The 24,860-nt window shown below is 36.3% G+C and overlaps 2 protein-coding genes across 2 annotated transcripts; one reads left to right on the top strand and one right to left on the bottom strand.

Annotated features, from left to right (window-relative positions):
* The first annotated feature begins 964 nt into the window (after nucleotides 1-964).
* On the top strand, nucleotides 965-8,563 carry LOC127659956 (leukotriene C4 synthase-like). Its single transcript, XM_052149970.1, has 5 exons — nucleotides 965-1,084; nucleotides 1,709-1,808; nucleotides 1,941-2,011; nucleotides 4,407-4,488; nucleotides 4,569-8,563. Exons 1-5 carry the CDS (start codon nucleotides 1,024-1,026, stop codon nucleotides 4,717-4,719), a joined length of 465 nt encoding a protein of 154 aa, XP_052005930.1. The 5' UTR covers nucleotides 965-1,023; the 3' UTR covers nucleotides 4,720-8,563.
* Nucleotides 8,564-11,912: 3,349 nt separating this feature from the next.
* Nucleotides 11,913-18,122, bottom strand: LOC127659935 (intelectin-like). Its single transcript, XM_052149935.1, has 7 exons — nucleotides 17,964-18,122; nucleotides 17,659-17,808; nucleotides 16,644-16,891; nucleotides 14,669-14,827; nucleotides 13,254-13,374; nucleotides 13,043-13,146; nucleotides 11,913-12,112 (listed from the first exon to the last, which is right to left on the bottom strand). Exons 1-7 carry the CDS (start codon nucleotides 18,013-18,015, stop codon nucleotides 11,966-11,968), a joined length of 981 nt encoding a protein of 326 aa, XP_052005895.1. The 5' UTR covers nucleotides 18,016-18,122; the 3' UTR covers nucleotides 11,913-11,965.
* Between the last annotated feature and the right edge of the window lie 6,738 nt (nucleotides 18,123-24,860).

Raw genomic sequence — 24,860 nt, 5'->3', positions numbered from 1 at the left:
TGTGACATTATTTCTTGGAATTGCGACTTTCTATCGCAGAATTGAGACTTTATATTTCATGATTGCGAATCTCGATTGTGACTGTTGCAAATGCACGTTCATGTAAATGCAGCTTTATAATTGTGACTTTGTTGTAAGTTTGTACCGTGGAATTGTGACTTTATATCTTGCAGTTGCAAGGCTAATATTTGAAATTATGTCTATTTCTTGCAATTGCATGTTTATATAATTCCATTGTAAGTTATATAACGTAATTGCGACTTTATAATTACAACTTTATTTCCCGCAATTGCAAGTTTCTGTCTCAGAATTGCGACTAAATATTTTGCATCTGTTTGTTTATTTTTTGCAGTTGCAACTATTTTTTACAATTGCGTCTTTATATCGCACAATTGTGAGAAATTTTATTAGAATTGTGAGACAAAGACAAAACTACCACTTTTGTTTTTTCATTCTGGGGCAGGATCTGGCTTACATACTTTTACTTGGGGGAGTAAGCTACCACCCAGAACACCTTAGCAACGGCATAGCAACATGCTAAAACCACTAGCAACGCTCTAACATTGAGTTAGCGAATTTTGCACGGTCAAGTGCCACTCATATTTTATTCAGAAAAAGTAAAAATCTCATTGTTGTACATGAGTTTTCATGAAACATCTGGAGAGATCTTAGAATAAATGGATTTTCACAGTGAATGTGGTAGGCATCCACTAAAATAAGTAGTTATTAAATTCCAAATTTCATGAAACACATTCTTTAGTTCATGTAATTTTTTTAGATAACTTTGACATCTAGCAATATGTAGCTTACTCCCAATAAACTTATGTTCACTCAGACACCTAACAGTTGATACAGCTATATATTTGTAACATCAGAAATTTGTTTCGGTCCAAGTCCCGCCTCCTCTGGCCATGCTGAGGTAAGTGATTTGATAAAGGAAGGACTTTTCACACTCCCATTGTGTCGATTGACCAAAGTTAGAGAGAGAGAGGACCCATCTAATAGTCCTCTGATTCCATTAGAATGATGCTGGATCAGGTTGTGCTGTTAGCAGCTGTTACAGTGCTGGGGATACTGGAACAAGGTAATTAATTAAATGCATGTCAATTGTCAAGTTCTTTTCCTTATATGCTCAGGGATATAATAATTTTCACCATTGATTAGTATTTGTAGCAATGCACTTTGTTAAATCTGATTGCTTCTGAGCATGTGGTGAAGAGTTAGAAAATGAGAAATTATTCGGTGAGGTCTGCTTGAAACGATTAAACAAAAAACAAAAAAATCTGTCAATGGAACAAGACAAAATGGACTTGGTTAGTTTTCTTTTTTTAAAAAAAATTCCTAGATTTGCCTCCAAATAGGAGGCGTCTTGATTTAGTTGGTAGCACTCTGCTTGAGTTTAAAAGTAATGTTGTGTGTAGTTTTACAGTTATTAGCATTCCATCCATAACTATGTGTGTGAAAAACAAAACATTTATGTCCAAAATAGGTTAAAAAAAAAATTTAGGTGATTTGTCTTATTTTTTATTTTATTTTCAATATTATTTAACAGAAAGTTTACTTCAAGTTAATTTTACTGGAAAACAAGTCAAATATTATAAGAATAGGATGTTTTTGCTGTGTATGTCCGTAAGATATTACTATAGACCTGTGGTCACAATGCATTATGAAACCTCTTATCTGAAAAATGTTTCTCTCTTCCTGTCAGCATACTTCTCGTTAAAGGTGATTTATGCACGGAGAAAGTACTCTGTTTCTCCTCCGGCCACAACTGGGCCTCCAGAGTTTGAGAGGGTCTTTCGAGCCCAGTAAGTTTTTAAATGAAACCAGAAAAATTTAGCTTGTGAATGTTTTTGAATGCATCACATGAATGCAAATGATGTTTGTCTATGCTGGCTTTGTCTTATTTATCACATATATAACCATTTTTTATTTGCTAGAGCAAACTGTTCCGAATATTTCCCCATATTTGTTTTCTCGCTTTGGGTGGCTGGAGTTTTCTTCAGTCAAGGTGAGTTTCCTTTAAATGGACTACTTCAATCGTGTATAATGTGTTTAGTTTGTGGTCATGGAACCTTTATTTACTTAGTCTGGTATAGCAGCTAATAATGTAATTACCACCAATAATGTAATAACTACAGGTAATGTAATAACATTAATATCTTTATTATTTTTTATTAACCCAGCCAATAATGTAAGAACTTAGTACGTTATTGGTTCACAAATGTTATTACATTATTGTCTGCTACAGACTAGTTATTAATCATTAAAATACGCAGTAATCATAGTGTATTATTTTCTTGGATTAATGAAACTAACACACGCCTTAGCTTATAAAAAATCCTCCCAACTGGTACAGGTGCATTTGAAAGACTTTTTGTATTATATTACACACATGCAAACTAGTGGATCTGCTGGGAGAAAACCGCATAAACCAGCTAATTGTGGTTAGCTGGTCTCACAGCCTGGCCAAGCTGGTTAGGCTGGTCTTTTTTGATGGTTAATAGGGGTTTTGTCAGCTGGTCAGACTGGAAATCCAACTGGCCAAACTGCTAGCTAAACCAACTAAACACCAGCTTGGCCTGGCAGGGGGACCAGATGAACCTCCTGAAACCAGCTAAAATCAGCAAACCACCCTTGGCTAGTTAAAGGAGTTTTTTTTTCTCTCTCTCTCTCTTTGAGAAAAGGTGAGAGGTTGACCTATATATAAAATATTCTGGCAACACTTTACTATAAAGTTTAATTTGTTAACATTAGTTAATGCATTATCATGAACTAATAATGAACAATATTATATTACAGTATTTATTAACCTTTGTTAATGTTAGTTAAAAAAAAAAGAAGATTGTTAGTTCATAATGCATTACATCATGTCATGTTAATATTTACAACTTTTAAAATGTTTTCGTCTGTTAAAATTAACCTTAACTAAGATTTATAGATGCTGAAAAGTATTTCATGTTAATTAATGCAGTGAACTAATGTTAATAAACGGAAACCTTATTGTAAAGTGTTCCCAATATTCTTTTGGTTAAATGTAAAGTCTGTTAAAACTTACTCTTCTGTCTTTATACAGTAAACAGACATTTGATAGCTCATATATCTAGTTCTGCAATCTGAAATTGGCTAATTTGACATCTAAGGAAAGGCGTTAGTCACACAATGGAGATCCAGCTGACATATCTGCATACACTCTTTCCCATAAATGATATCATGTTGCAAATACTCACAACTCAGATTTGCATGTAAAAAAAAAAATATATATTATAATTGAAAATGTACTATGCAAAACACAATGCAGTCTTGTCAGGTTTTTGAGCTTCTACAGGTAGCTTCAAAAATAACTTCTTTCATGTCTAAAGGAATCAAACAGTAAAAAAGAAAAAACACACTTTTGACTTAGGCCTGTAATTGACCACCCAGAACATGCCCTAAAAAAAAGAAAGAAAAAAAAAAAAGCATTTAGCTCTTGGCTGAACTTGATTCTATCGTGGATAGTTGTTCCACATGTTTGAAATGAATTTTCTTAACTTAAAATTACTACGTAATCGCAACACAAATACATTGTGTAAAAAACCTAGTTGAATTGAGTAAACCCAACAAAATCAGACATGTCAGTTTTACTCAAATAAATATCTTCTATTCCTTTATGTACTAACTAGTAAAAGTAAATGTTAGTATGCTAAATGCATGCTGGTCTGAAGCATTACAGAGTGTAGTTTAGAAGCTATTCTGTAGTTAACACCACAATTGCTCAATGAACCGATCAATCAATTTCATGTGCGACTTTTACCTGTCCTCACCATTAGCTCATGCCATAATAGTGAATAGTTTATCTCCAAATCTCCAACATAACAGAAACTCATTGGAATCTCAACATAACAAAACATTAAACAGTAAGTATTCCCCTTTATATTCATCTTGCACTAAAACATAAAATAACACTTAATTTTAACATTTACTCTCCCTATCGAGTTCAATGCAAATCAGGCTGGGAAATGGAAATTCCCTGCCCAGTTTCATCAATGCTACAATGTAACACCAAAAAAAGTATTCTTGTAGTCCCAACCCGACTTTAATTTAATTAATTAAACTTCCATTGTACAAATTTAAATGGACAGAACTCAAGTCAAGTTGTAACAAAATGTTCTAGAATTGTGTTGCTTTAGTTCATTTTAATAGTACATTGACCTAAAACAAAAAAGTACATTTGAACAAACAGCAAAAATAAAATGATTTTGTTTTGGCACTAATATAACCCATATTTTCTACTAAAAATGTAACAATCTAGTTGGGTGATTAATAAATAGAATAAAGGTATTTGGTAGATCTAGTATTTTGACCTGTTTTGTGTGTATTTTCGCACTCAAACTAACTTTCTAATAGTTATTTTCTACCTCCTCAAGCTCTTTCAATATTGTTTGGACTGTTGTACCTTTATGGGCGGTATCTGTACTTCCATGGCTATTCAGAGTCCTCTCAGGGCAGGTAGGGACTCACATTGGTCCAAAGCAGTAATGTTAATGTTTTCACAGCTGTGTTACTCATGTGTAGTGTTTGTCTGACAGACTGGAGCCCCTGTACTTCAGTGCAAAGGTGCAGTGGGTGCTGATAGCTCTGGCTGGGCTCGGGGTGATCTGCACCATGACTCAAGCTTATCTGGGTCTGGATCTGCTTCACTTCTTTAGTCATGTTCTGGGCCTGACTGATCACACATAAAGACAGGAAGTGCTGGATTTCTGCAGGAAGCTGAGGGCAGAGACAGATTAAAAATGAAAGAATCCTGAATGGAATGGGTGACTAACAAAGTCAGATGTGGAAACATAATAGAGGGCAGCTATTTTTTTTTTATATATATATTTTTATTTATACATTTTATAAAAGGAGATTTGTATGTGTATGTCAAAGTGTAACAGATCTAAATAATTTTTTTCTTTAACATTTCCTTTCTATTTTTACTGTAACATGGCATATGTTTTTTGTAAAGGATTTCTTTTTATTTAATCTTTTCCCTCTAAAAGTCTGTCTGATCTTTGATAATTTTCTGCTGATAATGTAAAACTAAAATTAATTCCACTGCTTTAGGAAAGACTCCAAAATGCCGAATTCACTGAGTTTACATACATTTTGACAACCAATGTATACCTTTGAAAGCTAGAATAATAATGAACACATGCAATACATTATTATTTTTACATTTTGCCTTTAAAAGCTGTTAAATGATTGTATTGAACAAAGTATTGTTCGTATATTAGAAACAGCCATAACTGGTTTATTTGATATATTATTGTGTCATGTACACACATAATTCCTGACAAAAGTAAGGTTGAAAAGCCATTATTTCTTGCAATTGCGACTATCTATTGCAGAATTGAGACTTTCTATTTGGAGATCAGCCATTACAGAAATACTCAAACCAGCCCGTCTGGCACCAGCAATCATGCCATGGTCAAAATCACTGAGATTACATTTTGTCCCCATTCTGATGGTTGATGTGAACATTAACTGAAGCTCCTGACCGTATCTGCTTGATTTTATGCATTGCACTGCTGCCACATGATTGGCTGATTAGTTAATCGCATGAATAATTAGGTGTACAAGTGTTCACCTAAGTCCTACTTGGTTGTTTTTACCATGTTATATGTCAGCCTATATGTAGACCTATGTGTAATGTGGCATGGATAGGGAATGGTTTAATTTTAAGAACATTACACAAATTTGTCCCCTACAAAGTCATTTACGCATCTGTGTTAACTGACATAGATTTTTTTTTTTTTTTAAATACATTGATAGATTAATATAAAAACAAAAAATACAACTAAATAAAAACCAAGAAACACAGTTGGTAAAATAACTGAAATGACACTAAATAATACTTTGGAAGTAAAAACGAATTAACTTAAAATACCAAAACTATAACAACCTTGTCGAAGACATAAAAAATCTGGGGGTAAAAAAAAAATCATCATACAATTCTAAACATATACAATATTATTAATTATTGGAGGAGTTTGTTTTTTTTTTTTTTAATTTGAGGGGTTTTCTGTAAAATGAGACCAATATTTAGCAATTAATCCACTGATTGTGTGTAATGTAAACATTTAAATATGGGTGTGAAAAATTGCAGGTAGCAACCAAAATATGCAGATTTGAAGGGGTTAAATACTTTATATTTATACATAATAAATACATATGTGCACCTTTCAGTTTGATGGAAATCGTGTACAGTTGAAATGCATAAATCTACATTCCACATCATTTTGTCAAAGGTTTATAATTTGTGTAAAGAGAGAAATACATTTATAATCTCTGCAATTTAAAAATGAAGTATGTTAAGTTTGAACGAAATTACTCCCCAATAACTAAATAAAACCTAAATACGGAAGCTCGGAGGCCTTGCGTTATTATTATTAATCTCGTTTTCTCGTGATCTCGAAATAACAAAAAGTTGTTGTTTCCTTTAATTTCCTCAAAAAACTATTGAAATTGACCAAACGTTCAGGGTCACTGTATTGTCTACGACAAAGTTGTAGACGTGATAGTCTTCTTCTAAGGTGTCTGACACTAATATGGAAGTGACATACAGCTATTTCAGCTTGCGTGAGTCCTTGATCAAAGTAATGACGTAGAAAACTAGACAGAAAAATAATAATAACTAATGGCCTCTTTGCGCTTCCGTACCTTAATGATGTTCGCTCTTAAAATATTTTTTCCTTTTTACTTTCTTGTTTCCCCCCTTGGTGGCGCTACAACACCCTGTAAATGGTGTAAATACTCTTCACCTGTCAGTAAAGTGTCATCCTCTCTAGATCAGTGGGACTTATGTATTACGTTTTCTTATGTGTTTCCAGTTTCTCTCACTTGGAAAATGTTTTTACTCAGTACTGAAAGCTTTTGCCTAAATTTCAATGTATAATTATTTAGAGGAACATGCACGGTTGAATGTAGTGCTGACAGCATATTGAAGGTACATTGCATTAATCTGGTTGTATATTTACAGATATTTAAAGGTACAGTTCACCCATAAATGAAAATTCTCTCATCATTTTCTCACCCTGTTGCCATCCCAGATGTGTATGACTTTCTTTTTTCTGCTGAACACAAACAAATATTTTTAGAAGAATATATAAGCTCTGTTGGTCCATACAATGCAAATGAATTGTGACAAAATCTTTGAAGCTCCATAAAGAACATAAAGGCAGCATAAAAGTAATCCGTATGACTCCAGTGGTTCAATCCATGTGTTCTGAAGTGATCTAATTGGTTTTGGGTGAGAACAGTCCTTTTTCACTATAACCCTGTCTCCTTGCCAATCATAATTTCAAGCTTGATTACATTTCTTAGCGTCATGTACTAGGAAGTGTTATCGAGCTTGAAATAATGATTGTGCCTAGAGACTGCGATGGCAAGATGTAAAGTGAATAAAGTTACATTTTGGTCTGTTGTCACCCAAAATCGATTAATCACTTCAGAAGTCATGGATTAATCCACTGGAGTCAGATGGTGCCTTTATGTGCTTTTTGGAGCTCCAAAGTACTGGCCACCATTCACTTGCATTGTGTTACTACAGAGCAGAGATATTCTCCCATAGATATTTGTGTGTTCAGCAGAAGAAAGTCATTCACATCTGGAATGGCATGAGGGTGAGTTAATAATGACAGAATTTTCATTTTTGATGAACTATCCCTTTAATGGTATTTTCTGAGGATTATAAGGGTAATATACATTACAATTACAAGGAAAGAAAGCAATGAAAGTGACTGGTGACTCAGTTTCAGAAAAGTGCCTTGACAGATTCGACTTTTTATTTTAGCTTCATTTAGCGTTCCTCTGCATTTCAAAGGTACAATTAGGACAGGAAATCAGTTTTTTACATCCTTAAATGCCTCTTTGAAGAAACATTCTGTGTCATGTGGTGTATAATGACCCTCAGGAAGCCACAATAAAACCTGTGGTGTACCCTACGGAGAATGTGGGATTTCCAAATTAGATTTGAAAGAGTGTTGTCCTCTCTCTGAAAATAGTTCACTGTTGTGGTTCAAACAAGCCACAACAGTCTGTTTTGTCAACAGCTTATTGCTTCAATACAAGACACATGTTAAAACTGATTTCATTTTTATAGATTAAGCCATCACTTACTATTAGGCTGTGATATTTATGTCAAATTGATTGAATTAAACATCATTAAGGTATTACGCATGAGCTTCAAATTCACTCCATGCATGCAAAGAATGCATGTTTTCTCTTATCCGAGTCCTTGTGGTGGTCAGTTGGTTTAAGGTGGTATTCTTAGCAGCAATCTATTTAGCAGCAGAAATATTTAGGTCAAAGAGACCGTAATGTGTCAATTGGGTGTATCCAGAGTCCATAAAACTTAAATAACTATTTTTCCCTTCTTCTATGTTCATTTTGTGCTAACACATTTTGTGTTCCTAGTCAAATGACCGACCCTCTAAGATTGCCTCCTTCACATTGCATATATTATCACAAGATATTGCATTAGATATTATCAGCTTCTTTTTTTTTTTTGTAATTATGACAGGTTATACCCATTAATACCCATCTTCTGAACATAAAAAAAACATAATAAATATATATATTTATTGTATATGTATTTTTATTGATTGGAAGATTCATTGAACTCCTGTAGAAAACAAACACACACAAGGAAAAAAAAATATATATATATATATATATATATATATATATATATATATATATATATAATAATGACATAAATGAATATACCACTTGCTTTATCTGAACAAAACGTCATTTTAAAGTTTAGAATCTGGACTTGACAATGCATTTAGCTGATCCTATCAATTCTTAAATAATGCGTTTTAATTTGCTGACAAATAAGAATTGCTTCGTTCTATCCATTTGCAAATTTCACTGTAATAAATTGCTGTAAATTTAAAGCCAAATTCCTGAAGCCATCTACTGTGATTCTTAAATACAATAGTTTGCCATTTAAAAATGTTGCATTCTGGGAGATCAAGAGCAGGCTCACAGTGAAGTGATTAGTTTTATGGTAAATAGCTGTTTTAAGTATGCCAAGTGCCTTTGTTTGTTAGGAATTAGGGGAAAATTAACATTCAAAATCAAGATATCATCTTGGTGAAAGCTAGTGACATTTTGAAACCCCCTCTAATGAGAAGACAAATTACAAAAAGTATAAATTAACATATCAGCAAATTTAGTGTTTGATGTTTTTGATGAACTTGCAGCATAGCACATGTTGTTTACAAGACACACACACAAATCATCTCGGCATACAAAACGCATTCCTGAAACATACATATAACATAGACAATGACATATTGTAACTTATCCTGATTCAAACGAGCCCAAACAACATTATATGATAAGTAGATCTTGAAATATTTCTCAAAGAGGGTACATGGAAAGACGATGCACAAAAGGGCACTCTCCAAACACTGTGTGTGTGTGTGTGTGTGTGTGTGTGTGTGTGTGTGTGTGTGTGTGTGTGTGTGTGTATGTGTGTGCTCATCTAAGGATTGGGATGCTCCTGAACACTTAATTTTGTATTTTGTAGTCTAATCCATTCATTTCAAATGGCTGTCATTTTTGACCGGGAACATGAGTATAACAAAGTGAAGTAAATGGCCCAATTTTTGTGTGTGTGTTGTCAGATACCATATGTTAACAATGTTGGATCAAATAAAAAATCGTAAAGAAAAAAAGTAGTCTGGATCAAAATGACCAGAACAAAGCATAAGGGTTAATTTATATATAAAAAAAATTCTAAATAAATTTTACTCTAAAATTACTAAATTATTTAAAGGGATAGTTCACCCAAATAAGAAAAATCTGTCATCATTTATTCACCCTCATGTAGTTACAAACCTGTTCCTCCGTGGAACACAAAAGGAGATGCTCGGCAGAACGTTAGCCTCAGTCACCATTCACTTTCATGGCATCTTTTTTTCCATACAGTGAAAGTGAGTGGTGATAGAGGTCATACAGGTTAGGAACAACGTGAAGGTAAGTAAATGATGACAATTTCATTTTAGGGTGAACTATCCCCCTAAACATGTTAACACACTGTATTTATTAAGTATTGTCTTACCCAGTCTCTCTCTTTTACTATAACACACCCACTGATCTAGTGTGTGTGTGTGTGCGTGCTAATGAGGTTTAATTTAGTGAATGTTTCTATTGGTTTGCTCTTATCAGCAGCAGAATGCAGAAAGCTACTTGTTAAAGGTGTCATGTCGCCACTCTGTGACACCGAAAGCTCTTATTTCCTGTAGCTGTCCTCAGCCGCTGTACTCTTCACTGGCCCAAGGCGAGTAAAACCAGAACTAAATGTGGATTTGAATGTTTTTACATTAATTAAATGATTTAGAGTGACCCCAAAATAGCATTTAGACACTTAAGCCACATTATAGAAAATGATAATATATGTCCACAGTTATTGTTGTAATCTTAAGGGGAACAGACCTAATATATACACTAAAACTTACATTGATACCTGTTGATTAAATATTAATGCCAAAATTACTGAGAAAAGCTTAAGCGTCATTTGATTGCAGATGCCACTTTGTTTGATATTTTATCTAATGCAATGCAACACTAAACAAGAGTTTGGCTTAAGTGTACATTTAATGTTTGGGGCCACATTGCATTTATTAATTGATTGTTAATCATTCAATACAAACCATTATATGTATTGTGATTATATTGCACTGAGAATACTGTGATTTAATTATTGTTGTTTTTTCCACAGCTGTAGGGGTTTTACACTGTGAGAGTCAATAGGGTCGATAATATCAAAAACCCCAAAAGATTCATACAAACATGGAAGCTTCATTGTCTCGCTTTCTCTCACTCACTTTCTCTTAAACACACAGGTGCACACTCTTCAACGCCACGTTCATTTCAGCACTGGCATGGTCTGGATAGGAAGTTGTGTTTGACCCATAGGGAAAAAAATCATATCTAATTTTTGCTGCTTCCTGTTACAGGAAACACGTTTAAGGATGCAGGGGGAGGTTATGGGAATTATTGAATGAGTGAAAGATCATTTTATATCTATATCACAACAAGGACAGAGACACTATATTAGTTCCCTTGGAGCTGTTAAAGGGTAGTTCACTCAAAAAACAAAACAAAAAAATACCTATGTTGTTCCAAACTGGTAAAACTTTCTTCTATGGAACAGGAGATGCTAGGCAGAATGATACCCTCAGTCACCATTCACTTGCATTGTATGGATAAAAAGATGAAAGTGAATGGTGACTGTGACTAACATTCTGCCAAATGTCATCTTTTGTGTTCCACAGAATACAGAAAGTCATATTCCTTTAACATTTCAGTTTAAGCTGTTGTAAAGTAAATTCTGGAATAGAATATACTGTAATGGTGTAAAATAGATTTGCAAATTTGTATTGATACATTCATGGGTTAAGGGCTGTGGCTCAGGTGGTAGAGCGGGTTGGCTGCCAATCGCAGGGTTGGCGGTTTGATTCCCGGCCCACATGACACATGCCGAAGTGTCCTTGGGTAAGACACTGAACCCCAAGTTGCTCCCAATGGCAGGCTAGCGCCTTGCATGGTAGCTCTGCTGACATTAGTGTGTGAATGTGTGTGTGAATGGGTGATTGGGAAACAGTGTAAAGCGCTTTGGTAACTTCTAAGGATAAAAAAAGCGCTATGAAAACAACTGTCTTTTAGCGCAGCTCTGTAAAAATGGATCTCCCAATAACAGTTACTGATTTGGCCACTGGGAGCAGTATTTACAATTTCAGCAAGCACAGACTGATTTTAGCTAAAGAAAAGTCAACCTACTGTTTCTGATTTCACTGTGAGATCAGTCTGTCATGTCAATAAAAACGTGCTTCAACTACATTGAAAAAGTACAGTTCAATTCAACAATCATCTCTCAGTGAAACTTTTGTATTTTATTTTATTTTCAGACAATATCAAGACGATAGATAGATTAACGATAGAAGAGCAGCACAGCTGATTCAATCATTTCTTTAGATGCAGTCATTTCTTTCTGTGTTCCTTCGCTGCTTCCGTCAAGAGCTGTGAAGTCTCCACACTGGGTTTGCTTTGGGAAATATCCTCCTCCGCCAATACAATACTACAAAACACACATATATTAGTCCAGGGTCAGGACAAAAATGCCCCTGAAATTTAAACAGCGGCGGCAAAAAATGCCCTTAAAGGAATAGTTCACCCAAAAATGAAACTTCTCACATCATGCCATCCCAGATGTGTATGACCTTCTTTCTTCTGCTGAACACAAATTCATATTTTTAGATGAATATCTGTGCTCTGCAGGTCCACTCAATTCAAGTGAATGGTGGCCAGAAGTTTGAAGCTCTTTAAAGCACATGAAGTCAGCATAAAAGTAATCTATAAGACTTAAGTGGTATAATCCATGTCTTCTGAAGTGATCCGATTGATTTTGAACAGACCAAAATATAACTACTTTTTCACAGTAAATCTTGCCATTGCAGTCTCTAAGCACAATCATGATTACACTTCCTATCACTTGACAGATGCGCTGTACGCTAGATGGTGCTGGGAAGTGTAAGCTTGCTTGAAATCATGATTGCCAAAGGGACTGAAAAAGAGTTATTGTTTGGTCTGTTCTCACCCAAAATCAATCGGATCACTTCAGAAGACATGGATTAAACCACTGAAGTCTTATAGATTACTTTTATGCTGAATTTATGTGCTTTTAAGAGCTTCAATCTTCTGACTTTCAGATTGGATCACTTCAGAAGACACGGATTAAACCATTGAATTTTGATTGATTACCTTTAAGATGCCTTAATGTGCTTTTTGGAGCATCAAAATTTTGGACACCAGCTACAGAGACGATATATTCTTCTAAAAATCTTCATTTGTGTTCAACAGAAGAAATAAAGCCATACACATTTAAGATGGCATGAGGGTGAGTAAATAATTTAAATTTTGGGGCAAACTATAGCTTAAAGTTCTTATTCTGAAATAATGTTTGTATATTCTATGCCTCTAGACAGTTGCCGGGAAAATTATAACTTACATGTTGCGGATTACATCCAGTTGGTTTAACTCCAGAACACATGGCCATGGCTGCTTTATCAGTGTTAAACACTCGGAAGGTGATGAAGCCAGACTCAAATTCCTCTGTAAAAAGAGAACAAACATCACATAAATTATGGTATGAAAATGTAACTGTAAAATTCAATGAATATGGAATTCTCTAATGCAACATTTCTATAACAGTTCAATACTTCTAACAGATGGTCCATATAAGTCTGCTGTTGAGTCCTTGTCTCCAGTATCATACAACACTGGACTGCTGGGTCCCATATCGGTTTTACAGTCCCCTGCTGCGAACTTCAAAGGGTATTTCTGTTAAAACAGGGACAGAAATAGCAAAACATTTCAATATCAACTGAACTGTTCTATTTTAAATGTAATATCTGCACTTTTTTTAAGCTTGCCAAATGAAAATGTGGTAACCCTGATTTTAAGCTTCTTCAAACTTATGCTTTTAAGAAACAAGTTCTGTGATATATCTGGCAACTTTCAAAACAGCAATAATCCCCTCCCCCCAATTTTAAATATTTGTACAGGCGACATATCCTTGTATTTAGTGCTAGACTATTTTCCCACCAAACTGTGTCCAATCACACGTACATTTTGGCAGATGTCCAGTTTGCTTCAAGACACCCGTATCATATAAAGATAATTTCAAGTCAGTGATTTGTGGTATTAAAATATTCTGGTTGAGACTATGAGTACTGAACCCTCTACTGTCATTTCTACTTAAAGGGATAGTTCACCCCAAAATGAAAAATTCTCATAATTTACTCATCTGCCATCCCAGACATGTATGACTTTCTTCTGCAGAACACAAATATTTTTAAAAGGAATATCTCTGCTCTATATGTCCATACAATGCAAGTAAATGGTGGCCAGAACATTGAAAGTAGCATAAAAGTAATCCATACAACTCCAGTGTATAAATTAATGTCTTTTGAATCAATATAAGAGGTCTGGGGAAAGGAAAATACCTTTTTTTCTTTTTTTTCTTTCTATAAATCTCCACTTTCACATTCACATCCTTACACATTTTGAAAGTGGATATTTATTGTAAAACAAAAAGGATTTAAATATTGATCTGTTTCTCCCCAAAGTGATTGCATCATTTCAGAAGACATGGATTTAACCACTGGAGCCATATGGATCACTTTTAGCTGGCTTTATGTGCTTTTTGGTCTTTCAAAGATCTGGTCACCATTCACTTGCATTGAAAGGACTTACAGAGTTGAAATATTCTAAAAATCTTAATATGTGTTTAGAAGAGGAAAGAAAGTCATACACATCTAGGATGGGATGAAAGTGAGTAAATTATATGAGAATTAATATTTTTGGGTGAACTATTCCTTTTAAAAGTAGAAGCACATCTGCTTGCATCTGTTTTAGAACATGCAAATCAGCTCTCAGGCCAAAAGGTGGTCAAGCTGGTTTTTTTGGAACGTGGTCGCCGGTCAACCAGCCAATGATCAGTTTGGATCGGCAAATAACCAGCTTGAAAAAGCCAGTAACTTGCTCCAATTGTTCAGGAGGAAAACCAATTTTTAAGCATGTTTTCTACTACTGTATATGAGGAGGTGATTGAGAACAGGATCGTGTGTTTTACCTTGAATAAGTTGTAAATGTTTCCACCATGTTTGCTCAGGAACTGGCTTTCTGTGTGGTATCGTAGAATGGCAGCAGTCGTCCAGTTTTTCAACAACTCCTTGTTTGGAACGTGCCACACTGACACATCTTGTGCAGGGATTTCATAGTACCCAGGATTCTGTGGGATGAGAAATCAATGGGCTGTCAGATCGCCTCAATACCTTGGGGGAAAGTAACTAAAAGTAGCGACACTACTAACATAACATGTTTCAGTAGTGTGATGGTAGTTCAGCGTTTCAAAATAGAAAATTTTTCCAGGAATAAGCTACTTTTAGGCCCAATGCTACTGAGGCCCAATTTGTTCTAGTGAATCACTCACAGATCTCTGTTCTTTCCATTTCTTTCTCATTTAACTTTATTTGTTTATCTATTTTCGATTGCTTCCACTCCACGATTATACCCCAATTTACAGACTCAGTGGGTGTACAAAAGAGTTCTAGATGAACACTGGTGTTTCGTTCATGAACAGATCTGTTTTGGAATAATCGCTGTCCTTTTCTGCATATCACTGCGCCATTTTGTGGTCCGTTCTGCATAACGCGCGGCTCATTTGAGCTTATCGCGGCCCATTCGGCACGTTTCGCGGCCGACCCACCGGCCCGCTCAGTTCTCACGATGGCCAGTCCGCCCCTGATTGCCCCCAAAATGCATCGTCCCACCGGGAAAATGCCCGGTATGCCAGATTACCAGTCCAGCCCTGCTTTTAAGAGAAAAAATAATTTTAATTAGCTTCCATACACTCACTGACTTTTATTTCAGCAGATTTGTGATCTGCTGACTGACTGAACGAGAGAGGGGAATGTAGTTCACAACAAATTTGAATAAAGGCAAACAAAACTTGATTCTGTGCTTTTCTTTTTTTGTGATTTTTATCCCCAATTTGGAATACCCAATGTGCTTGTGGTGGCGTGGTGACTCGCCTCAATCCGGTAGGTGGAGGATGAACCTCAGTTGCCTGCGTGTCTGAGACCGTCAATCTGTTCACCTTATCAAGTGGCTTGATGAGTTACGTGGAGACATAGTGCATGTGGAGGCTTCATGCTATTCTCCGCGTCATCCGTGCACAACTCACCACGAACCCCACTGAAAGCGAACCACATTATAGTGACCACGAGGAGCTTACCCCATGTGACTCTACTCTCCCTAGCTAATGGGCCAATTTGGGTGCTTAGGAGACCTAGCTGGGGTCACTCAGCTCACCCTCCACCCTCTGGAATTTCCTAACGATTTATATAATGGTGTTTTTCAATTTATTAGTAAAATAAGGTCTTTAATAAACATTACTTGAAGATAGTGTTGAATGTTTTGTTCTACCACAATTCTGAAGCCGCCATGTTTACAAGAAATGCATGTTGCTGGATAAGGACTACAAATACCACAAGCATATGAGTGAATGTGTCTGGCGAAACAGAAATCTGTAGTTCTTATCTCCTATCATGTTAGTAAAATACTTTATTTTTATTTTTATAATGACTTGAAAATTCACATTTGGGGTATTATTGTTTAATTTATGTTGTAGGACAAAAATGTCCAAGTATCGACTTAAATTATGTTTACCACAGACCTTATTTTCCTCATAAATCCCCAAAAAATTTTTTGGACTACAAAACGCAATCATTCATGACGCGATGTAAATGGAGATTGAACAGTGGGTCAAAGCGAGAGATAGGTGTTCTGATTGAATATACTGTAACTATTGGTAAGAACATTTTTTGCCTGATTTCTAATTTGTCGATTGCGTACAATTGGTATATTGAATTTAGGCTAGCTGAAGCATTCGTTAGGTTTTTGTTGGCATCTTTCGTGTTTGTGAGTCTTAAATTCGCGTAGTTGTCCATTAGGTGTCCTACTCGTTGTGAAACGGTGTTCTTTAAACAACATGAATCGCAATAAACGTAAAATACACAGGCCTCCACTGTCATGTGATGATGTACCTTGTAGTCATCACTAGTTGAACCCTCTGCGGTTCCAAACGTATCAGTGTTCGCCCACGTTCCGTCTCCTTCAGGCTGGTGCTGGTCATTACCCTGCTGGCTTGACCAGCGGTCACCAAGAGAGCACCTCCCATTTAAGTTGTTCTCATGCACACTGGCCACAAGAGTCCAGCCACCTCCAGCTGTGGTCATATCACAGAAAGTTTGGTACACTGACCCACTCTCTGTTGTCAGGAAGTATATGCCATCTGAGTAGAAACAGAGTACGTAGAATTCAGTCAGTTAATATATATATATATAATAATAGATCATTTTAGTTTCATAAAGAAACTGTCCACAAAACTAATGTCAAGAAGTTAAAGGGATAGTTCACCTATAACTGAAAATGCTCTCATTATTTCATCTCCCTTATGCCATCCCAGATGTGTCTGACTTTATTTCTTCTGCTGAATACAAATAAAAAATTTTAGAAAAATATTTTGGCTCTGTAGGTCCATACAATGCAAGTGAACTGTGGCCAGAACTTTGAAGGTCCAAAAAGCACATAAAAGAAATCCACATGACTCCAGTGGTTTAATCCATGTCATCAGAAGCGATATGATAGGTATTGGTGAGAAACTGATCAATATTTAAGTCCTTTTTTACTATTAATTCTCCCTGCCTAGTAGGTAGCAATATGAACGAAGAATTTGAATCTCCAAAAACAAAATAAGAATGTGGGAGTGAAAGTGAAAGTGGAGATTTTTAGTTTAAAAGTATTTCAATATATTTGTCACCTTTTACATGCATTGTATGGACCTACAGAGATGAAATATTCTTCTAAAATCTTAGTTTGTGTTCTGCAGAAGAAAGAAAGTCATACACATCTGGTTTGGCATGAGGGTGAATAAATGATGAGAGAATTTTCACTTTAGAGTGAACTATCCCTTTAAGCATAAGCCTTTTGATCTATAGTAAAAAAATATATAATTTTCAAAATGCTTAAATAATAAACGTTGACTTAAGAGTAACTTACCCTGTGAAACATCATATTTCTCTTTGATATCCAGGCAGCTCTGAGCGAGCGTTCTCAGCCTAGCATGATACTTGCCCAATTCTGGATTTATGTAGGTGCCATTTATAATAATTTGCTTTGGGGTGATGGCTCCTATAACAGCTGCAAACACTGCAAACAACAATGCAGATATTTGATTGAATTTTTAGAAACAAATTAGTGATGCCAATGTTAAATAAGATCACAGTGAACATGGAGTCACTTACATTTAGTTCCACATTTCAGAATAACTTCCATAGCAATATTCATAATGATAGCCAACTTACCTGACTGCCTGAACTGCAAAAGGCACATCAGAAAGAAAATACAACGTAGCATTATTCTCAGTTTTCAGCTCTGAACTCTTGTCTGATGTTGGTTGTTCTGTTTCAGCATTCAGTACTGTCCCTAACTGTGTGTGCTAGTTTATATTTGGAGTAAATTTGACTTATTGGGCAACAACCTGGTCACTGGTTCAGTGTGTAATCAATAAAAACTCAGGACTGGATTGCAAATCAGGGAAATGCCCACTGAGTCTGGTTACATTTTTAACAATTTATCAGTTTGCTATGGGAACATTACATTCATATTTATGTTCTTGCCAGAATTTAACAAATTACGGGAAAGTGCATGTATTTGCAAAAGTGATGACTAAAATCCCTTCTGGGAAAAAAAAACAGCTTAAGGTTCAGTGACGGATTAGAAGTTTTTAAAGGCTATTTAAAAAATATTAAATTATTATTATTTTCTTGCATAGTTCAAATATTTAAACAATTTAGTTCTCAACAAAATTGATTAAAAGTTACATTTAAATTAGTTTGTGTTTTTACTTTTCTTGCCCTTAAAAAAAAACTGTCATGTCAATGAGACTGTTATATTTATAGTGCATTCAGAAAGTATTCAGACCCCTTTTATTTTATTCACATTTTGTTATGTTGCAGCCTCATGCTAAAATGCTTTAAATTATATATATTTTTTCACATCAATCTACACTCCATACCCCATAATGACAAAGCAAAAAACTGATTTTTGATAACTTTGTACATTTATTAAAAAGAAAAAACTGGAGTCACATGACGCCATGCGAGGATCGGACATGTGAACGGCGAGCTTTGCGCACTTTGCTAGTATTAATACCTTCTATGACATAAAACGGTGAGGTTCGATACACTCCATTCCATAACTGTTCTAGGATGACAATATGTCAAAGAATTCAAAATTAAATTAATCCACTGGAGACTTACTTGCTCAGGCTGACACCCCTGAGAAGGCCTTGGACCTGGGAGTCCATTTGGACAGAGAGTTGCGGGAAATGCGGCGAGAGATGTTGAACATATCGGCAATGTGACGAAGGTCATTGCTGACTTGGAGGATCTTGCTGTGATACGTCGATCGATCACTGTCATGGAAGCGAAATTTACTGATGTGTTCACAAGAGTGGGGGATGTCAAGAAACGGATCGATTATCTGGAGTCATCAAAGAGGGAATTATCTGCTAATCCGCTAGTGACCAAAGTGGATTTGGAGCATGTTGGAGGACATTGAAAACCGGAGGGAGCAGAGAGACAGATTATGGTAGACAGTCTGCACAGGCTCTTTCCGAGTCTGCTCGACATAGCAGACCATAAGCTGGAAATTGAGCGAGATCACAGGTTTCCAGCTCAAAGATCCACTGAGGGCACCCCTCATGATATAATATTGGGAGGTGATTTTAATCTTATGATGGATTCCGTTCTTGATCATAGTGGAGCAAAAGTGTGCAAGCCCCCATGAGCAACAGTGACGCTTCACAGGATGTGTGAAATCTTGGTCTTACAGATATTTGGAGACTTTTGAACCCATCTGGTAGGGACTATACATTTTTTTCTTCAGTCCATAAGATTTATTCTAGAATAGATTTTTTATATATACACTCACCTAAAGGATTATTAGGAACACCTGTTCAATTTCTCATTAATGCAATTATCTAATCAACCAATCACATGGCAGTTGCTTCAATGCATTTAGGGGTGTGGTCCTGGTCAAGACAATCTCCTGCACTCCAAACTGAATGTCAGAATGGGAAAGAAAGGTGATTTAAGCAATTTTGAGCGTGGCATGGTTGTTGGTGCCAGACGGGCGGTCTGAGTATTTCACAATCTGCTCAGTTACTGGGATTTTCACGCAGAACCATTTCTAGGGTTTACAAAGAATGGTGTGAAAAGGAAAAACATCCAGCATGCGGCAGTCCTGTGGGCTGAAAATGCCTTGTTGATGCTAGAGGTCAGAGGAGAATGGGCCGACTGATTCAAGCTGATAGAAGAGCAACTTTGCCTGAAATAACCACTCGTTACAACCGAGGTATGCAGCAAAGCATTTGTGAAGCCACAACATGCACAACCTTGAGGCGGATGGGCTACAACAGCAGAATACCCCACCGGGTACCACTCATCTCCACTACAAATAGGAAAAAGAGGCTACAATTTGCAAGAGCTCACCAAAATTGGACAGTTGAAGACTGGAAAAATGTTGCCTGGTCTGATGAGTCTCGATTTCTGTTGAGACATTCAGATGGTAGAGTCAGAATTTGGCGTAAACAGAATGAGAACACTGTGCAGGCTGGTGGTGGTGGTGTAATGGTGTGGGGGATGTTTTCTTGGCACACTTCAGGCCCCTTAGTGCCAATTGGGCATCGTTTAAATGCCACAGCCTACCTGAGCATTGTTTCTGACCATGTCCATCCCTTTATGGCCACCATGTACCCATCCTCTGATGGCTACTTCCAGCAGGATAATGCACCATGTCACAAAGCTCAAATCATTTCAAATTGGTTTCTTGAACATGACAATGAGTTCACTGTACTAAAATGGCCCCACAGTCACCAGATCTCAACCCGATAGAGCATCTTTGGGATGTGGTGGAACGGGAGCGTCGTGCCCTGGATGTGCATCCCACAAATCTCCATCAACTGCAAGATGCTATCCTATCAATAGGGGCCAACATTTCTAAAGAATGCTTTCAGCACCTTGTTGAATCAATGCCACGTAGAATTAAGGCAGTTCTGAAGGCGAAAGGGGGTCAAATATAGTATTAGTATGGTGTTCCTAATAATCCTTTAGGTGAGTGTATATATCTAGTCCCTCATTTCATATTTAGTTGATTGCTCAATTGGAAACATATTAGTCTCAGATCACACCCTGGTGTGCTTAGAGGTGCTGCCACATGCAGAGTAAAAGAAATCATATAGTTGGTGCTTTAATGTATCCCTTTTGTTTCTGTCCAATTTCCCTGATCCAGCTAGACTTTAAAATATTGTCCGAAATTTTCAGTTATGACATCTCTGGGGGAATTTCTCTTTCTGGAAATTAATGGGTGTGGGAATAATTTTATTGTATGGATTAATTTACTTTGTAGACACTCGGTAGCAAAATAATAAAGAGTAAATAAATTGATAAAATGATTAATTTCAGATTATATTTCTCCGGATAGGGGCACCCAGCAGAGTTGGCCTCTTTCTCCATTATTGTTCTGTCTTGCCCTGGAACCATTAGCAGCTGCCATAAGAAAGTAGGATGATTTTCCAGGGGTGGTGGTGGGAGGTATGTCGCATAAGCTTTTGCTTTACGGAGATTATATTTTATTATTAGTCTCCGACCCTACTAGAGCTACGCCATGCCTCCACAGAATTATTCATTCCTTATCTAAATTCTCAGGATACAGAGTCAATTGGTCTAAATCTGAAGTTTTGGCTCTGACAGCGTACTGCCCGGTAAAGGCTTTTACATACACCACCCTAAAGCAGCAGATACTCTGGAATGGTGATTACTGCGTTTGGAAAAGGTCATGATGCATCAGTGTATTACTCCCTGCTAATTCAGAATCTGCGGGACAGAGCTTTAAGTTCTCTCAATTCTGGGGGTTCAAATTTATTCAGTTTATATATGTTTTCTTTTCTGTTGCATGTGTCTGAATCAATAAAAGTGTTATTCAGAAAAAAAATGAAAAAACTGAAATATCACACTGACAAGTATTCAGACCCTTAATCAGTACTTAGTTGAAGTTCCTTTGGCAGCAATTACAGTCTAAAGTCTTTTTGGCTGTGATACGACAAGATTTGCACACCTGGATTTGTGGATTTTCTGCCATTCTTCTCTGTAGATCCTCTCAAGCTCTGTCAGGTTGGATGGGGACTGTCAGTGGACAGCCATTTTTAGGTCTTTCCATAGATTTTCGATTGGGTTCAAGTCCGGGCTCTGGCTGGGCCACTCAAGCACATTCACAGAGTTGTCCCTAAGCCACTCTTGTGTTGTCTTGGTTGTGTGCTTGGGGTCATTGTCCTGTTGGAAGGTGAACCTTCAGCCCATTCTGAAGTCCTGAGTGCGCTGGACCAGGTTTTCATTAAGGATGCTACGAGCTTGCTGTCAAAAGTTTCGTAGTTTGAGAGTGGCAATTAAATGATGGACCATGAAGCGGATTTACCCGTCCGGGCATATTAAAAGGAAACGAAAGCAAGAGGAAGAGGAAAAGGCCCTTTCTGCCTGGGGCCCCCAGAGTCTCTAGAAACGCCCCTGGTTAGATGTAGAAGTAGTTGAAAACCATCATAGATGATGTTCAGCAATGGTCGCACCACATGACATTTGGAATCACCACATAATGTCAGATTAACATGCAAAAGAATTTGCCAGCTCACCACAACAGGCATTATTCCAATACACGGCCATTATGAACTTTAAAAACAAATTATAGATTTTTTGATAAAACAGTTTTCAGCATCCTTTTGAGGTCATACAGCATGATGATCAATCAACAACACACCAGCAGTTTAAAGGTGAATATTTTCCAAACATGTAAGTGTGGTAAAGACCTTCAATATGTGCCCAGTGGTCAATTACATGCTGCTGTATGATGTCACTTCTGGTTCTTGAACACAGAATAAAGTCTCAAAATGGCCTTTTTGTGTCGGTCGTGCCACATGATATTTCATAAAACAATCATCCTGCAACAAGGGTTATTTCTGTTTTATGATAAAAATAATTATCAAATGTATCAGGGATTTGCTTCCATAATTTGGAATTATGCCAAATATGAAAAAGCTTTTTGAGTGCTTTTGAATAGATTTTCAAAAGTGAAGTTATGAGTGGATGAACAGTTGCACCACGTGGGACAGAGTCAGCAGGCATCATGTCACTGGCCCTTAAACCAGTCTAAGCTGGTTTGCTGGTCTTAACTGGTTCATGCTGGTCTAGCTGGTCTTCCAGTCTTATCAAGCCATCGAGTTCCCAAAACCCCTCTAAACCAGTAAACCAGATTAGGTTGTCTTGTCTATGATTCTGACAGTTATTGGCAGCTAATGTGAACTCATGAGAAGGTGCAGCGATAATAATGTTCTCACACTATTTTATTTATTTCTTTTGCTTTCTCTGTATTTAGTTTTTTATTTTGTTCCTATCACATTTGCAATATGGCCATTCTGCACAATCATGTAGTTTTTATTAGAAACTTCAGTTGAAAGCCTCCTTCCTCCATGACCAACAGAACATTTGTTTGCTCAGACTATGTAAACGTGCTATTAATGCCCATCAGGAAAACCCAAACAAGGCCAATGTCCACTGAGGTGTAACTGTCTGTCAGTTTCATAATGTCCAGACTTTTTATGTATTGCCCAATCACTGACAATTTCAGTGACGTATTAATTCCCAAAACACTGTCAGATTCTTCCCGTAATGAAACGCGGGGGGCAGGGACATCTATGACGTTTTTGGAATCGAGTCGGGATTTGCTTGTTTAAAGGACATTAATTATAATGATGAAAATTAAGTTTTTCTAAATTTCATTAATCATTTACTATCCTTTAACTTTGCAGAACCAAACCCACCTTAATTAAATAAAATATACTGTGAGAGTTTCGTCGGGCGGGAAAGGAGGAAACGGGAAACTTGGGATTTTAACTCGAAGGCAAAAAATGGCTTTTCAGCACAACACTCAGCAGTACAGTCACAATTCATCACAGTCTTTTTCTCTCTGGCGTGGTCCCTTTTTATCACTCTACCCAGTGCTTACTGCCATCAGAAACAGGTGTTAGACATTATAGCGCTCAGGTGTGTGCACCCTGACTGCTTTCTCCAGACGAACGCTCGACCACGCCCCCGCCGCCACATATACATTTCTACTCTAACAGACTGTATGTAGAAATGGAAATATCCGGGTTCAATACAAGTTAAGCTCAATCAACACCATTTGTGGCATGATGTTCATTACCACCAGAATAATTTTGACTCACCCCTTGTTTATTACAAAATGGTTACAGTAATGCACTGACAATGGAACTGAATGGGGCCAGTCCATAAACACTAAAATACACAAAGTTTCTATAGTTTAGCCACACAGTATAAATATAACATTCTTTTATTGTGATAATATCACTTATTAACATTAGCTGGGTAAAGTTACACCCAATATTGAAATTACAAGGTTTTGTTTGTCATGACAACAATGTTGTAATGTTGGATATGACTTTACACAGAGGGTGAGTAAACTATCACTCTAAAAGTCACGTAAACACAATGTTTGTCTTTTTTTGTGATAATCAACATTATGCCACAAAAGAGGTTAATTGAGCTTAACTTGTATTGAACCCGGAATATTCCCTTAAATGAAAGCTAGTGTGAATGCTAGTGGATTCAAAGCTTATAAATAGAAATAGTCTTTATATATATATATATATATATATATATATATATATATATATATATATATATATATATAGTAATGTTAATTGGGACATTAGTGTGTGGCGAACCAAATAATTATTTATGATTCCAAAAAAACAATTTCCCAACAATTTATTGACAGTAATTAATGAGAGCAAACTCTGAATAAGTTATTTTACAGGCATGATATTTCACAAGCCATTATTCACAATTATGAGGTTTTTGTTCAGGAATAAGCTGATTGATGGTTTCTAGTTGTTTACATTTGGAAGTTTGTAAACATGCAACATGAACTGATTATAGAAATACCATATTCAGTGTAGTTTTATGACAGAGGAATGTGTCTTCAAAATGTTTTTTTTTTTTTGTAAATAGGTTGAATAGTCTTTTAGCAATGTTTACTCTGTGTCTCATGTCTTTTTGCTCTTGTCTTAAAATTAAAATTTTTACATTTTACATTTTATGCATTTAGCAGACGCTTTTATCCAAAGCGAC

This window comes from Xyrauchen texanus, chromosome 19, assembly GCF_025860055.1.
Source record: "Xyrauchen texanus isolate HMW12.3.18 chromosome 19, RBS_HiC_50CHRs, whole genome shotgun sequence".
NCBI classification, from domain to species: Eukaryota; Metazoa; Chordata; class Actinopteri; order Cypriniformes; family Catostomidae; genus Xyrauchen; species Xyrauchen texanus.
Note: the sequence above shows the minus strand (reverse complement) of the source record. Positions and strands in the feature narration are given on the sequence as shown.

Excerpts from the sequence above, each read along its gene's own strand:
- LOC127659935 (XM_052149935.1), bottom strand. The coding sequence starts at position 18,015 with ATGCTACGTTGTATTTTCTTTCTGATGTGCCTTTTGCAGTTCAGGCAG. Across the intron at positions 14,828-16,643 it reads CAACTAGTGATGACTACAAG|AATCCTGGGTACTATGAAAT; the intron begins GTACATCATCAC and ends CTCATCCCACAG. Across the intron at positions 13,375-14,668 it reads ACATTTACAACTTATTCAAG|AAATACCCTTTGAAGTTCGC; the intron begins GTAAAACACACG and ends CTGTTTTAACAG.
- LOC127659956 (XM_052149970.1), top strand. The coding sequence starts at position 1,024 with ATGATGCTGGATCAGGTTGTGCTGTTAGCAGCTGTTACAGTGCTGGGG. Across the intron at positions 1,085-1,708 it reads GCTGGGGATACTGGAACAAG|CATACTTCTCGTTAAAGGTG; the intron begins GTAATTAATTAA and ends TCTTCCTGTCAG. Across the intron at positions 4,489-4,568 it reads TCAGAGTCCTCTCAGGGCAG|ACTGGAGCCCCTGTACTTCA; the intron begins GTAGGGACTCAC and ends TTTGTCTGACAG.